Below are 18,315 nucleotides of genomic sequence, written 5' to 3'. Positions count from 1 at the left end.
TAGGAATTAAATAAACATAATAGCCCTAAAGTTAAAAAAAAAAGTTTATGAAAAGTAGTGTATGCTATAGCTGGTCAACCAAATCTTGTCAGCAAAAAAAGGCGCGAAATTCAAATTTTCTATGGGACGATATCCCTTCGCGCCTACATTTTTCAAATTTGCCGCCTTTTTCTACTGTCAAGATCTGGTTGACCAAGTGTAGTTACCACCATCGAGATATCAACAAAGGAAATGATTCAGTTGAACAGCAATTATGTGGTCATTTATTGAACAAAAATGTGGTCGCATAGGTCACAATCGCTATGTTCTAGCATGAATCATTATGAATAATCACGATGATTCAACTAGCTAGGTCCAACTATAATTAGTTTAGGTAATTACTGTAATTAGTACCTAAATAACCTAGCGCTAAGGATGACTCACGTTAGACCGGGCCGTGTCCGGGCCGAAGCTTCCGGCGCTTCGTTTTCTATGGAAAGCATCACGTGATCATCTGGCATAGAAAAGTAAACGCCGGAAGCTCGGGCCCGGACACGGCTCGGCATCCTTTAGGCATATGTCCTACCGACAGCGAGAACGCAACTAGCAATCAAATACCTAAGTGTAAGGCCTAAGTGGACGCTCGAGTTAGGCGTGCAGCGGGGCGGGGCGTGCATGTTAAACAAATGCAAGCGTATAGGAGCGGCCTTAATGCACGCTGCTCACATCACGCGTGAGCCCACAGTCACGCTGCACGCCCCGCCGAACGCTCCGCTTCGAGCGGGCACGCCCCGCCCCGCTACACGCCCAACTCGAGCGTCCACTCAGGCCTTATACTTACACTAAGATGTGGCCCGATTTAATCTTGTGTTCGAATTTTTTTTTTAGATTTCGATAAAATTTGGTGAATGGATTGAGTTTTCTATTCTGTACTTGTTCAGTACAATATAAGCGCAATTTTACTGTCCTAAAAAATCCTAAGACTTACAAAAACGTAGGTATTTTACTTTTAGTAACTCAAAGGAAACTTACATAAGTTTTTAAACTTTTCTAAAACACTAAACTCTGCTTAGCTCTCGTTCAATGTCGTCGGTAGGACAGCTACTTTAGTATTTAGGACTATATACGAGTAGCTAGCCTGCTAGGCATTAAACGTTAGAACTGACCTTCCGAATTACGAATTAGTATTTAGTCATGGTTATAATGACTAGTACCGTACCGTAATGGGCTAAACGTGACAGGTCATCACTATAAAATGGAGGTTCTCAATTAGCTACTCGTAATCTTTTTTGATGTAATGCGGACTGTGGAGACCGAGGTAAGTTGTGACAGAGGAGAGTTGTGACATCGTCGATTATTTTAATTGTTATGAACATCACAGACAGACACATGACGAATACAAAAATCGGCCAAGTGCTAGTCAGACTCGCGCACGGAGGGTTCCGCACCATCCACAAAAAATAGAGCAAAACAAGCAAAAAAACGGTCACCCATCCAAGTACTGACCCCGCCCGACGTTGCTTAACTTCGGTCAAAAATCACGTTTGTTGCATGGGAGCCCCACTTAAATCTTTATTTTATTCTGTTTTTAGTATTTGTTGTTATAGCGGCAACAGAAATACATTATCTGTGAACATTTCAACTGTCTAGCTATCACGGTTCGTGAGATACAGCCTGGTGACAGACGGACGAACGGACAGCGAAGTCTTAGTAATAGGGTCCCGTTTTTTACCCTTTGGGTACGGAACTCTAAAAAGCGCGAAGCGGATGAATCGCTTTGTGTCTCTCTATCAGTCTTCCACTTGGAGGATACAACTAAACGGAGTAGCCATTAACAGGCTTTCCCCTCTGTCGAAAATAGGCGGCCAACGGTCATACACAATGTATGGACTGACGTTTATCTGACATGGCTATTTTTACGTTACGCATACATTTGACGTTCCCCTCCCCCGCAAAAATCGGCAGACTGTTTTGTACAGAAAATTACAGACATGGCGTCTCCGTTTGATTATATCCTCCAAGGTCCAACAGTGACAGTTGCGTTTCGTTCGCTACGTAGCGTTAGCGATTGGCATGTTGGCTACGGGGCCGGTGCCGAGACTCGGCGAGAGGGTCTCGCGTGTATACAGCCGGCATAATGAATCGTCCCACGAGTGTGGAGGAAGCACGTGAGCGTAGTGTGTGTTTTGTGTACTCGTCGCCGACAGACACCTCAATATTGTAAACACGCTCTTCCGGAGTATTGTTTTAGGGTTCCTTAGGCTAGATAGAGGTACAGTCAAAATCAAGTTCATAAATATTTTGACATAAATTTAATTTTATTTGAAGGCAGGTACATTTGCTTTTAATTATTGTTTATTAAGATAATTAATCATAAATTCTCCTCTCCTTGGAATTGTAAATAGTATATTGCAGGGTTCACAAATACCTGGCTTATAAGTTTACCACCTGTACAAAATTACTTTGTGAAATTGCAGTAAAATATTGAGTAAGTATGTTATCCGCCGGGCCCTTGTCAGTGTGGGCGTGCCATCCGTGTTGGAGCCTCCCGGTCTTGTGCGTGACGATGGAAAGAGGCCCGACGGAATGACCCTTATTCCCTGGCGGATGGGACGGCCGCTTAGGGCCACCCCACATCTAGCGTCTTTCGAGCGTCGGCGTCTACAACTCTATGGCCGCTGCTCGACGCAACGTCGACGCAACTGCGCAGCGACGTCATTTTCCATAGCGCTGACCAGACGCCGACGCTCGAAAGACGCTAGATGTGGGGTGGCCCTTATTTGCGGCGTTTGCGGTTGAAACTTTGGGACCTTGGTGTCAGGATGCGCTTAGTCTGTATAAAGATTTGAAGAAGATGCTCCTTGACACCACCAGAGATCCTAGGGCTGGCTAGGAAAGAATCGGAGTTGCCATTCAGCGGTGGAATGTAGCCAGCATTATGGGCACCCTTCCGCAGGGATCGGATCTGGGATACTATTTGTGTTAAGTAGTTGTAATTTAGTTTTTATTTAATTGTAATTTATTTTTTATGGTGAATTTAACGACCAATGTGTTGAAATGTATTTGTAAGAGTAAGATAATTAAATAAAGATACGTAATGCGTAATAAAAAAAAAGTAAGTATTGAATATCTTTATAAGCCAATAACGTTCCAAATAGTACAGTCAGCTGCAGAGGGAGGTGACCCCCCTGCATATAGACTGATTGTATGCGTAATTCTAGGAAACAAGGGAAATAAATAAAACTGCTGCCTGATTTCATACGTAGGTTACAGCCCTAGGTTTAGATACTTAAGATAAAAGATAGTTTATTCAAGTAGGCATATTAAATATAATGCGCTTATGAACGTCAAATAAAGTATATTAGGATTTACGGACCGCATCGCCTACGTGTAATAACACTAATAACACCTTTTACGAACAAGTGTGATGAAAAATAATTAATACCTACCTCAACACCAACGTTATGTAACAACGTTTTAACGACAGAACCCGACGGCTTCAGTTCAATGTCTCGGTCATGTTCATGTAAATATTTACGTTTCGGCAGCGCCCGCGCACGATCTGATGCGCGCCGTGTTACAAGAATGCAACTGACAGACTTATGAATTTCAAAAAACCTTCACCTATAAGTTTGACCATTTGTGGCTTTCCATGGAGAAGGGTCCTGGGTCCTTATGCATATGAAGCATTAGGACCCGTATTTGATGGAAAGCCACATTTTAGCCTTATACATTACATTTTTACTTAGTTAAGGTGCAGTAGGTTCAGCCAGCTGTTTGAAAAATCCTAGCAGTTTTATTGATCATAATACAGTTGCCAAAAAATATGAATACCAACAAAGACTTTTTTTATGATATAAGAGGAAAAAATATGAACATTTCTTCTAAAAATGCACAATTTTATAAATCCATACTAATGTCTGTTACCTCTTCACGCTTAAACCGCTGAACGATTTAGTTGAAATTTGGAATAGAGATACTTAGTTTAAGTCCTGGGAAAGGACAGTATAGGTTAGTTTTTATCCCCGAAACTATCCTCTAAGGGGGAAGGGGGTGGAAGTTAGTTTGAGAAATCGATAAAAAGCAGTTTGGATAAAATAATAGCATTAATAGCTACCTAAATTACTAATTCCACACAGACGAAGTCGCGGGCAAAAGCTAGATTTACTAAAATACTAATTAAAATCTAAATCTCACCTGAAACGACGGCGACGAACAACAACAGTAACGCGGGAAAAGCAGCCATCTTGGAACTTTAACTTTTTAAACTCACACTCAACACAGCATAACTAGACCAATTTAAAAAAAAAACGTATCCTTCGACCGGTTCCGTTGTCCTGCTCACTCACTGCGCGCACTCTGAAACAAAAAATGGGAGTTATGTAGGTTTTTGGGGTTCTTTTGGCAAGAGTGTTTAGGTCTGTTTTTGAAAAAAATGTTTAAGTAATAGATTTGAAAAATCTTTTTTGAGATATGAAAAAAAAGTTTATAAGCCAAAATTGATACAATAAAAAAATAGCGTCAACAACTCCACTATCTAGATTCTCTGGGAAAAGTCAAAATTGAATAATTTTACCTAAACCTACATTACAAAGTCATAGAAGTTAAACCAATAGTTATTTGTACAACAAGAGATCAAAGTTTGATATTTCTTCGAGTGCTTATTTTGAGTCCCGTGCAAGCGAAAGATTCTATAATAGATTCACGAGCGTAGCGAGTGAATCTAATTTAGAATCTTGAGCGTAGTAAGGGACTCAAAAGCGCACGAGATGTAAATAACTTTGATCTCGTGTAGTACACAACATTTTTCACCTCAGCAGTGAGAACATATTAGAGAACCCGAAAAATGTATTCCTTCTTTATCACTTACCTCTATTCACTCATGTTTTCTTAAGATATACCAACAATTAAATTTTTACCTCAGCAGCTCGAACAAGGGTACTTTGCTACTTAAAAACAGTGAGCAAAATCGCATTTTGCTCACTGAGTGAGCAAAATCGCATTTTGCTCATTTTGTTCCATCAGTGAGCAAAATGCGATTTTGCTCACTGTTTTTAAGTAGCAAAGTACCCTTGTTCGAGCTGCTGAGGTGAAAAATGTATTTAAGTCTAGTTTGAGCAACAAAAATGTTAAATGTTATTATCCTGAGAATTGAAACTGAATGCTTTATGTATACTCTATATATAAAGTCTCTTATATTCTATACACATGTATGTATTTAATTACATTGTTTTTGCTGTTTGTTTCCCAATAATAATAAAAAATGTCAACTAAAACTCTGTAGAAAGTAGTTAAACCGCCTTATTTTCACTAGCACGTTAAAGAGTAATAAAAAAAAACTGAAACGTACTTTCATCGTATGTCTAGTTATAAACTTCTAACTACAGTATCCACATTCCACTATCAGATAACTACAATCTCAACTAACTTTCTAGTAAGCTATCAACTTATCTCAAAAACATAAACCTACGGAACCCTTATCTACAAAACGGATCCCACTTCGCCGCGGACGCTTTTTTTTAATAAAAATCACAGATTAGGCAATTTGAAGCGTTCCAGAACTGATGAGCCGCAACGTTCAATTCCAGAACGACGTATGTACATTAAAGTGTCATACAAAATTGACATTTTTCTTCCGAAAACTTTAGGGTGGCTACAACTGTCTAATCTAAAACGACATATGTCCCTTTAAAAGTCGTATAAAGTTGACATTTCGCTTTTGTAAGGTTCCGTAGCGGCCACGCTTTTTCTGAGAAACACAGGTCAGAATTGTTTCGGTGAAAAAATGGGCTAATGCTAGATGGGAATGGGAATGGGATGGAGATTTGATATTCAGATTTATGTTAAAATGATACGATGCGCGCGCTGTGTTCTCTGAAAGTGTCATTCAATAGAACTTGCTAACTATGTAAACAAACCGCCATACTAAAATTGACACTGAATGTCAAATTACTAGTAACTTTTGTTTACATAGTTAGCAAGTTCTATTGAATGACACTTTAAGGCCCAAGGCCCTACCTATAGTAATTATTCAGTACAGTGAAATTGAATCATATTCAATTGGAAAAGAGTTTACTTTTGCTTTGTTTCGTTGAGTTTTCAAACCACGCAAAATCAACTCTATTTCCTACACTATGGGTTCAAATTTTAGTCAAAAAATTTGGATTTGTCCTTTGAGGAGGTTAAAGCATCGTCTCCGCTGGCTTGGCCACCTCGAAAGGACGGGTGAAGATCGGGCAGCCAAAAGGGCCTACTTGGGTCGACCAACTGAACGTCGTCCTGTTGGTCATCCTAAATATAGTTGGGCGGACAGAGTGGAGGCAGATCTCTGTGAGCTCGGCGTCGGCGAAGGCTGGTGTGATGCCGCTCTGGAGCGAGCAAAGTGGCCTGCTCTTGTGTTGGAGGCCGAAACTCATTTTGGGTCATCGCGCCAGCCAAATAAGTACTTAGTTGACAGGAAGCTCAGTGGTGTAAGAACACTCAAGGGTTAGTTTTTGACGTAAAGAGCCGCAATTGTACCCCGACGCCACGCTGCACGCCCCGCCGAACGCTCCCCTTCGAGCGTCCACTCAAGCCTTAAGGTGACAGTCCATTTCCAACCGCAGCGGCACTACTGTTCATTTTACTATGGAAATTGACAGTAACAGCGACGCGTTCAGTACCAGTAGTGCAGCTGCGGTCAGAAACGGAATGTTACCCTTACACTGAGTCCTGTACCAACGTACCTATTTGTACGCAGCACAAAATATAAATACGTAACTGTAAATAGCAAGTTTTACAAATATTTGAACAGTATTTGTTCACGTCCTCGAAATCCAAGTGTCTGTAAACTACAGGACGGACACCTCCAACTAGTCGGACCGGTTATCTCCGAGTTCTATTACAAACTTATTATAGAACGTGATATACGACATTATAATTATATGCACTTAAGCTGTTTCGGTTTTAGGATGTAGAAGGATGCACGTAGAAAGGCGTTTTTTACTGTTACTTAAAAAACTAACGACATAGAAATTGTATGGAGTTTTTTTGGACTACTCGTTTTAAAAAAGGATGTATACGAGCTACAGAACTTTAACCGAAGTCCACAGCCACTAAATAGTATTTCAAAGCATATAAAATCTTAAGGTATAGATAGAGTCCCTAAAAAATTTACCTATTATATCTACGAATGATTATAGTTTTAACTTTTAGTGACAATATAAAAATGTAAGTAAGATAATATTCCGAAAAAATATTTTACTACGTATCCATTTATTTTTGTTCCATCCTGTATTGTTGTTGAAAATCAGTTTTTCAATACAAATGTGTATTTTATCTCCTATGTTAATTACATTAATATTTTCAATAAAAGCTAACAAGGGTTTAAATAAATTAGTATTTAATCCCCATTCATTATCGAGCTTTCCAACTGACTTCACAGCTCGGCTGAGTGCGCACCCGCGGAGACCAAATTCATAAAATTTACATGATATAGGTATATGTGTGAAATTAATTAATTTCGTATTAAGCAAAAACATCTGCAAACGGTATCACAAAGCTTAGAAATAAAAATAAATAAAATGGGAAAAACATTAAACTAGGTATTATTAACTAAGTAGCAAGTAGCTACTCCGGCTTATACATAAACCTTCCTCTTTAGGCCTCCAAGGCTTTAGAGTGCTTGTTCAGATATTGTGAACACCTTGGCCGCTCCGATATATCTGATGGCGACTGTACTTACCTACTCTTTGGCTAATGTCAAACGTTCCCCCCGCACCGAAAACCCCGATGTATGCTTAATATTATGACCCTCGCAAACTGACCCATTTACAATGCTCTCAAGTGTACAATGAAGAGATTTGCGTGCTAGCGTGCGCGGAACACTTGTGTGTAGTTCGTTTTGCGCTTTTTCGTGCGCCTTTCACACGCACGCAGACGGAGCGTTCGCATAAAAATAACTTAAGAAGATACAATACAATACAAATCCTTTTTATTGCACAACCTCAGAATAAATGTACATGGAAACACAAATAAAACATGAAGACAGAGGTAAATAACAGGCGGCCTTAACGCTAAAGAGCGATCTCTTCCAGATATAATTATAATATTTAAAATCACGTCGTCAAGGTCTGGAATGAACATGTAAAGAAGGTTTTGGCTTGAATGGCGGAATTGATTGTCAAAAACGTGTGAATTTATATATATTATTAACGATTTGAGTAAGTTTTTTAAAACTTTTGTCGAATAGTCAGAAATAAAGGGATTTTAAAATAATAGATTTAAAAATCCGTTTATTTATGTCTGTTACTTCTTTACATTTAAACCGCTACTTAATTAATCATTTTACGCAGACAAAATCTTGGACAGGAGCTAGTATCACTACTTAGTATAAAACAAAGTCGCTTCCTTGTCTGTCCCTATGTATGCTCAGATCTTTAAAACTACGCAACAGATTTTGATGCGGTTTTTTTAGATAGAGTGATTCAAGAGGAAGGTTTATGTATAATTTGTTAACCCGTGCGAGTCGCGGCGGGTCGCTAGTAATATAATAAAACAGATGAGACTTGTCATATCAAGAAGATACTTCAAGTTTTCTTTAGCCAGCAAATAAATCACGCACAAATATTCAATATATTTACAAACGAACCGTTTACTGCTGACTGTATCGAAGTAAAAATAAACGTGAAGTTAATTATATCGGGAATGTTTTGCCGACGCTCCCACTCCCGCGCATCCGCTCCCGAAATAGCCATCTTTGTCTCGAACTGGAGGATATCTCTCACGGTCGGTAAGACCGGCTGTGCAATGTATTGGATGCATTTGTGTCTGGGTCAGATTTTAAAATAAAAGTTGTAATTGTGGTGTTAATTTGTGTACTAAAAATTAAGAATTTTATCACATAGACACGTGAATGTCGTGAATAGATAAGACTTATTTCGAAGAAAACTTAGGGTTTATATCTCACAACTTTAGGTCCAAATTGAAGTGCATTATGACCCTCCTAAGAGTCCTAAGCTATCAAATCAATAAATTTTCTTGCTAACAATTGCGTTCATACAACTACACTACTGTAAGGATGGTACCTAACCTAAACCAAACTATCATTCAAAAGAGGTGCGTAATTTTAAATATGTTCGACCCTTACTGCCTACATTTTTCAAAAATGTTGCCTTATTTGTTTGCTAAAATACCTAAATGCATGCCAGTGTAAATGCGGAAGTATAACTCCGTCTGCCTGTCTGTTACCTCTTAGTGCTTAAACCGTTGAACCGATTTACACGAAATTTGGTATAGAGATAATTTGAGGTCCGAGGAAGAGCATAGGATGGTTTTTATCAATCGGCATCACCATTTCCCGCAAACGAAGTTGCGGGCAGGAGTTAGTTTGTATAAGTCAAAAAGTCTTATACGTATATACTTCTTCAGTCTTGTCTTTACATACTGCTGTTGTCTTCACACTTTACACGTCTATTTATTTGTCTATACATAGTATGTACAACATGTTGTACACCTGTGAAGGCAAAGCATACCGTTCATTGAACCTGTTTAATAGCCGAGTCGATAACAGAAGTAAACCAAGCTCCGACAAGCCGTGCTGAATATATGCTCGCAAATATAGTCCGAATGCAGTATACAAGATACAAGATACAAGACATTTATTCATAAAAGTCAATGTTTTACAGGTCACCACCACCACAGTCACAGAAACCAGTATGAAACCACTTTCACAGTTCTGTTATGATATGACCCTATCCCTATTCGCTACGTGCACGACTGGTGCTGTCCTCATTTTGTCGGACTTTCTACGTTAAATCTTATGGAGTAAAATTAGTTCAAGCGGCTGCCGCTAGTACTATAGTTCGTTTTTTTAGCATTAGAAAGAACTTGAAACAATAACTATTACTTACTTATGAAAGCAGAATACTATAAAATATTAGTATTAGATTCATAATTGTTACATATTTACCGTAACTTATTTTTAAAATGTATTTTTCAATTAAAAGACACATCAAGATTGTTTACCTTATTTCTAATGCTAAAAAACGAACTATAATATCGGACATTCCATAAGATTACCTGTGTTTGTGACGATCAGCGCCACTTCCCCCTCCACCGACATCGCACATTGGCATACGAGCACTTGTGAAAATTAGTTCGCCTATAGTTCGTTTTTTAGCATTAGAAAGAATGTAAGCAATCTTGACGTGTCTTTTAATTGAAAAACGCTTTTATAGATCAATATTACTTATGAAAGCAAAGAAATGTAAACAATCGTATACGATTCATAATTGTTACATATTTGCTCGTAGGTAATGAGATTTCGGCTTTGTTAGATATAATTAATAATTATTACGGCCAGAACCGACGATCAATCATTTAATTAACAAAATTCCAATAGATCACTGAAGCAAAATGTAATATTCTATCTTTAATAAAATCTTATTATTAAATCTATTAAAGAACCTAATTAATTTAGACAGACAGTCCTCCATGCCACCCACACCACACTACAGGATGGTCAAAAAATATGTTACCAAAAAATTTTTTTGCATACTTTTCATTTATTTATAATACATTTTTTAGTAATATTTTTATTATTTAAACGTCGTTTTATTTGTTTTTATAAAATATTAAACCTACAATCCTTTACTTAAACAAAACGTGTTACATTCAAAATATGTTATTAACGCATTTCTTCAAATTATTAACAATATGCACGGTAAAATCTTTGCCATGGAATTTTTGGGCCAACCTTACTAATTCTACGTTCAAAAGTCGTAAATAGCTATAAAGTGACAGTTTTCATAGTTAAGAAGAAAGCTAAAATGGAAAATAGTCAAATAGCGTCAACTACAATAGTGTTGAGGACTTGAGGCACACGGGAAACGCGTTGTATAGAGGTTGTCAGTCTTTTTCTTCACTAGCCTTTGATTATTACTTATTTCCAATAAATAGTGTTCCAGTATCAATTAATTGCCAAATTGAAATAAGCAATAAAAGTAATTATGCTTCTCGCAAATTGTTCGAGCAAAGTGTTTAAAATTTAAATTAAATTTATATGAATTCATTTTAATAAAACAGTGTTGGGCGTGAGTGTAAACAGCGGGCCAAGTTCTGAAATAATTGATCACAGTTATCTCACACTAAAGGTGACTTTTGGGTGACGACATCATCAGTATTGATGTGGGCGATATATGTCACTGTCAATCTCCTGTCACTGTTAATTTCTTAAAAAAAAATGTTTTATTGTCACACTGCACATCGTCACAAACGTCAACACTGTATATAGGACTCGAAAGTTAGCTTGAGATTTGCCGTGGCATTGTCATTTTCCCGTCCTCTCCCTAACATCATTCGATTTTTAAAATAAGTAGCCTGTGTACCCTTTGTCTCGATTAAAAAAAAAGTAGCCAAACATAAAATTATGAACACAGTAAAAGAAAATGACACAATGTGTGCAGTCTGAAAAATGCCTTGTCTGCAACGATTTCAAGTTCACACCACGCGCGCGATTGGTCGCAACTCGCAACTAGTTGCGCTGGACTGCACGATTGCCTCGCCTTCGTGTGCTCACCAGTGTGCTGGGGTCTACCGCGAAAACCGAAATTCGCAAATTGCGGGGATCTTTCTCTTTTACTCCAATGAAGGCGTAATTAGAGTAACAGAGAAAGATGCCCGCAATTTGAGAACTTCGATTTTCGTGGTTATAGCCCTGGCCCCATTTTTGGTGCCCGTAAGTCTTTATTAGTAATAAATGAGTAATTTTGTTTATTGCAAAGGCTGTGCCGAGTTAACTTGATACGACTCTATAAAGTATGTTTCGAACTTGGCTGCCATTTTACAAGTCTGCGCAGTATTTGGAGCAATCGAAGCGAATATTTGCGTGTAAAATTGGAATCCCGGTCGCATTCGTGCCGAGTTTAATATCTTTGCTGTATATCGGTATAACATCATGTTGACATGTATAACATGTGTAGTGAAATATATTAAAATTTTCATACTGGTAATAGAGGTTTCTCATTAATATAAAAATGGCCGTTATGTTGTTTTGACTAGGTCCCAGACTAAACTTAACAAAGATCTTTTCGTGGGCGTTTACCTTAGACGACGATTTAAATATTTTATAAATACCTACTGATTTTTTTTTAAACATTAGGTACCTACGGAAAAAGAATTTGTACGCTGGTCACAAATAAATATGTATCTCTTAAAAAGATTCGAACCTATCTAGGACAACTACCTATAGTAAAATGTATTCCTAACATATTTCTTGACTTTAGCTACCTACCTACCTAGTAAGTACCTAATACTTGCTACCAATTTTTCTGATGGGCAAATTTTGATAACTAAGACTGTGGCTTTAGTTTTGTGGTTCTTATTCATATATGGTTAGATGGCAGTCGCTTTCGTAAAAGGGCGTTTTTTTTTGTTATCCCCTACACTTTTTTTTCAAATTTGGGGGTTTTATGTTATTTCTACTCAGAATTACGAGCTTTTTCTATCCTAATAGGAGAAAAAAAGTGTCCTAAGGTTTTTATTTCCATTCCGTCACCATTTTTCATAGACTTTGTATGGCGGTCACGTAATGGAAAGATCAAAAAATGTATGGAAATTTTGGGACACTTTTTTTCTCCTATTAGGATAGAAAGAGCTCGTGATTCTGAGTAGAAATAACATAAAAAATCCCAAATTTCAAAATCATGAGCATGTGTCCCCCCTGTATGGCGGCGGTCACGTGGAGCAGACAAATACACGCGTACGGCGTCACATGAAAGCTCGTAAAACATAATCGTCTCGATCGATATGTGGACAAAGAAGTGAGTCATCAGTCGCCGTGATTCCATTTCGTGTTCATATTCCACCTCAAACGCTGAAAGCCAGCGTTATTCAGACCTGGCACTATTTGCTGCCTTTTTTCGCATCAATATAGGTAGTAGGTACACAGTGATGTCAGTGATTTTGTTATTCAAATTCAAATTCAAAAATATTTATTTCGTGTGGTTTAATAAATAAATAAAATAAAAAAAATAAAAAAGCCTTTTATTTCTGGTTTTCATAACATGAATATTAAAGTATTAGTAACTTAACCTATGCTTAAATCTAAATTTCACCAGAACCCTCTTTGGAGGTATAGGCCTCTTCCAGCTTTTTCCATTTTGTGCGGTCTTGGGCCTCCCATATTCAGTTGACCCCCGCTACTTTAATAATGTCGTCAGCCCAGCGTGCCAATGGCCGTCTTCTTTTTCTCTTGCCGTCTGGGCCTTTCCAGGCTGTCGCTTGTAAGGTCCAAGGTTTCGTGTGGTTTAAACACATAGATATACAGCACAAACATACAAGCAAGCATTACACATAAAACACAACATATACACATTATAAATTTACACATAGACCATTTTATGTCCGAACTCCGACCATACTCTTAGGAGTGAATATACGTATGTTTATGTGTGTCTTACTAAATATTTTGACTATGGGGCCAACCTAAAAAAAACTGATGTTTCATAGAAAAAAATTACATAATCCCTTTTGAACAGAATCCAGCAACGAATGGCCCTAGCCTAGCTAGAGGTATACATTTATCCAGGTTCCATATAATGTGTATTGAGAACTTGGCTGACGCACACCGTGTGTGTTTTGCGCCTAAAAGGTTCTAATAAAGTTTTTCTATGTCTATGTCTATAATATTCCGTCATTTTAAAGATGAAACTAGTTAGACTAGGTATAGATATGCTGATTTAGCTGTGTTTGACTATATGTACCTACTACTTACTTACCTATACTTCTTTTTTTTAGCATTAGAAAAATGGTAAGCAATCTTGAGGTGTATTTTTTTTATGAAAAACGCTTTTGAAAAATAAATCAAATCAAATATGAATCATATAACGTGTATGATAATTTACATTCTTTTACTTTCATAAATAATAGTTATTTTTTTAAAGCGTTTATCAATAAATATACACGTCAAGATGTTTAACATTTTTCTAATACTTACTAAAAAAACGCGCTACTTAATAGTTATAGCATTTGGAATAGCCGACGATTATCAACCAGTGCCTACTGCCATTAACCAACATGGCGCCCGGCCGCAGTCACACCGACGGCGATCTACGGTCGGCATTCAAAACTCACGTTGGTAGCAGGGCTTGTTAACGTTACCAATTCACATTATAAAGTAACGTTACTTAACGTTAAAATCATAAAAATACCTTATTACCGGTAGTAAATGGTAACGATACTTGATAACTTAACATTATTATAACGTTAGCTAGTTAACGTTAATTTTACCGGTAATTTTATTTTTTATTGCAGGGCTTGTTAACGTTACCCAATTCACATTATAAACTAACGTTACCAAACTAACGTTACCACTATCATTCTTTAAGCTGATATTTGCTTGTAATTTCATACACAATTTTAAGGCCAGTAGACCTTATTGACCATAAATACGGCAGGGCTTCTGTCAAATTGAAATAGAATCAGTCAAAATACATTAAAGATAATTATGTACGTTAGTAAAACTCAACTTTAATTCTAGTAGTTAGAGTTCATAGTCTTTTGTCATTATTCTTTATGTTTATCAAATGAAAGAGGTGGTATTCTACTTGTTTAAGATCTTTGTCCAATATGCATTGCGTCTCACTCTCTCATTAAGCAAAATGTGAGACGCAAATACACAATGGACCGAGATTGGACAGATAAAATACCACCCGGCTGTGTCGGAATATATTTGCCAAAATAAGAAGGTTGCAAAACGTCATAAATTAGTTTGTTAAATATGATGGTATAGCTAATTCGTTACTTGGTCGGTTTATATTAGGTACAGGCGTCTTTTATATAATATACGTCAAGATTATATAGGTTGGATAATGTCTTGATTTTTTTTGTGAAATATGGAGGTGTTGCTGAAATGTAATTTAGTCGGATTATATTAAATGAGACACCTATTTATTGATGTTACTGCTTGCTTGTAAAATAGTCTGGTCAGCACAGTTCATAATGTATGAGAGCTCTACATGAATTCTCACACCAGAGATTTTTTGAGATGTGATAACCTATGTTGCAAATACTATATTTAAAAAGAAATCTCCACAAAATATGTCACATTCTTTTAATAAATCCAAACTATTATTAAAATACAAAAAATATATCAAAACATGAATCCGACACTCGAGATTTTAATATCATTTTATTTTACATTTCCAATTCCCGTTTCATTTACACCCAATATTAAATCTTTTTCCGTAATAAAATGCGTATATAATTACTGTCATCATCTGTATTTATTTTATTTCTTTAACCCCTTATTCATAAACGCGCTACAAACTTCAATTAGCTAATAATAGTAATAATCGTTTGTCCTTATCTGTCACTTTAACTTATGTATTTGTAAGTAAGGGATAAACATAATTGAACTAAATCAGGCCCGTAAAGTTTATGAATAAAGTGGTTAATCTTTATTGCACAAAAGAAAAACCTTATAGTACAAGAGGCGGACTTAATGCCATAAGGTATTCTCTACCAGTTAACGATGGCTTGTCCTCCGGGCCATTTGATCGATGACCTCCTTTGATTATTTATTTTTAATGGACGCCAAAATCCAGACAGGAACTTCGATTTTGACATTTACCACAGTAATGCAGTCGGTAGCAATGTGGCGCTTCAAAATTGCTGCAGTCGACTGCATTGCTGTAGAAAACGTGAAAAAGGTCATTCAAAGGGTAATAGGGTTATATACACCGCGGGGGTTATTACCCGAAAGATTTTGGAACTCTGAAAGATAAGGAAGGAATACTCAACACCAGTGAAGTCTGGAGAAGAATTATTAATAAAAATTCGAACGGCTTCCGAAGAAATAAAGAACACTTTTGTAAACCTAAATAATGAAATCCGTTTAAAATTAAATCTTTGTGCTGAAAACGGTGGTACACACTTCGAAAACCTAATTCATTCTTCTTCTTCAACCTAGCGTTTTCCCGGTCTAGCGCCAGGGTCCGCTTTCCTGCTCAGCCTTCTCCACTTTGCCCGGTCTTCGGCATCCTCAGGTGTGAAAACCTAATTCATTAAATTAATAAAAAAGCGTAATTGTTTAACATAGTTGTTTATTTTACTTTACTCAGTATAAATCAACACATCGAGAATTTAAAATACGTACTGATAAGCATGATCGATATTTTAACAAAAGGTCATTCATTGATTTTAACAAAGTAATCATCCCTTTCCAGCTGTAGTATGAGTTAAAACAATAAGAGACATGATTTCTTTCGGATATAATCATGGTTAATGGCTTTGGTTATCTCACTCAAAGGAAAAGATTTTATCGCAAAGTTTCAACAATAATAACTGCACTGTACCTACTGTTGTAGTAATTAATAAAGTTTTGATACAATTTGTGGTATTTTGAGGTGCCAATCAATTGAAATAATTTCAACGTAAACATGATCCTAGACATAACTTGACACTTCTTGTCATGGAACACATGTCACTGCATTCGCCGTGCATCGTATGATATCGGAGTGATTCGTGAAATGTCATGCTCGCTCTCTGTTTCTCTACTTGAGATTAATTAAACTCGCTCACTCTCTGAATAAAGGCTTGTTCACAAAGAAGCGGTAAATTAATATGATTTAATTTGTACTGAAATAGTAGTTTAATTAAAATATATAATTGGACCCATGTTGATATAACATTATTTACTCGTACTGTCGTCAAAAATACGTGGTTTAAATCTTTCGGGTTATTAAATCCCGCGGTGTATAAGATGAAATGATGCATTATTAAAACTTTAGTTAACTAACAATATTATATTAAATCATTAACAACTTTGACAGCACGATCTCTTCGCAGGTAGGTGCTCTACAAGGAGTTTATATTACAACATTATTTCCAAGAAATAATCTCTCATTATTAAATTATACAACGGGACTTAATCGCGTATCGTTGTATAATTTAATAATGTGTAAAAATCGTGAAAGTTTAAATCAGTGTAATCTCTCATTGTTACGAAAATGTTGGTAGGGTGGCTTTAGGTTACTTTTCGTTCATATCGTCTTGGATATGGGTGAACATGGTGTTAATACACTCAGTATCAATCAACCTGTAAAGATATTGTAGCCTGGCCTTTTCTCGAAAAGTCTTCTAGAAAAATTTACGCTCATGTCGTCTCGGATATGAGTAGGTATATTTGGTATCAGTGCATTCAGTATAATATCCTGAACACAAATATATGAGATGACAAGCGCGAAAGTGGTGAGGGTAGTTACTGTGATGCAAAGTTTTTACCATTTTTCTTTTAAACATACCATGTGGGGTACCAAATGAAAGGGCCTTGTGAGTAGATCACAAATATATAACATACTGTAACACTTTTACTACTTAATCCAACAAATTATTTGAAAACGTTCAAAAATTTCACAATGAGTTGATTTCCAACTGCTCTAAATTGACTAAGAAAATTGATCCCAAGTTTCCTTGCAATTATACGTAATCGAGTGCCAGGCTCATACTAGTTCTCATGTCGCGATGCGCTATCGCTAACAAAAACTAAGCGTTACGAATTGCTGACATTTGCTTCTTTTAGTTTCTCTACTCAAGCATCGGATGACAGGATCGTTGAAAAGGGACAAACATATCCTTTGACGTTACGTTACTCTTCTCGTGAATTGTCAAATTTTAAAATTCGAAATTAGCTTTGGAATTTGTCCGGGTGGCTATTCGAAGTATAACTTGGTGGACGGTACTTACTAACCAAATAAGCTTGAGATCCAGTATCATAGATAGTTGTAAGACTTTAAGGGTCTATTTATATCTGACTGTGCATCCTGTATTCTAAACGTTTTGTGAATAGATATAAAAATTGACACCTATCATTTTTCACATAAACACAGATACTTTATGCATTGAATTATTAAACCTTAACGCAATGCCATAAGTCATAAGGTATATTTTCCTAATATACCTTGATGCTAATTCGAACTTTGTTATAAAAGATGTCATTTTATATCATTCGCGCGTGCATTTCACTCGTACTAGATGAAATATGTATTGGTGCGAGCGAGACGGTTGGGCGAATGATAACAAAATGATATCTTTTTGACATCTTAAACAAAGTTTGACTTGGCCTCTGTGGAAGCCTGGAAATACAGCATACTTCATTGACTTTTTATGCTGGAAATTGATTTAATTATTGCGAGAAAAATAAGTATGTAGTCTTCAATAACTTGTACAGTTATGTACTGCCAAAAAACTAGAAGTGTCCATTAATTGTGTAGAACATTATTTGCTGTTTGTTTCCAAAATCATGCTGCTATTCTGCGAATATAGCAGTTCCTCGGGCAGATAAATTAAACATGATCG

The 18,315-nt window shown here is 36.7% G+C and overlaps 1 protein-coding gene across 4 annotated transcripts in view; it reads right to left on the bottom strand.

Moving 5' to 3' along the window:
• The window catches only part of LOC134660564 (fasciclin-3), a 219,973-nt gene that overhangs the window by 135,327 nt on the left and 66,331 nt on the right, over window positions 1–18,315 (bottom strand). For all 4 annotated transcript variants that reach the window (XM_063516337.1, XM_063516336.1, XM_063516338.1 and 1 more), the window contains exon 2: window positions 4,177–4,338. In XM_063516337.1, the coding sequence (XP_063372407.1) occupies window positions 4,177–4,225 (49 nt within the window). In that variant the 5' untranslated portion in view covers window positions 4,226–4,338. The remainder of the gene's footprint in view (window positions 1–4,176; window positions 4,339–18,315) is intronic.

This window comes from Cydia amplana, chromosome 27, assembly GCF_948474715.1.
Source record: "Cydia amplana chromosome 27, ilCydAmpl1.1, whole genome shotgun sequence".
NCBI lineage: Eukaryota > Metazoa > Arthropoda > Insecta > Lepidoptera > Tortricidae > Cydia > Cydia amplana.
Note: the sequence above shows the minus strand (reverse complement) of the source record. Positions and strands in the feature narration are given on the sequence as shown.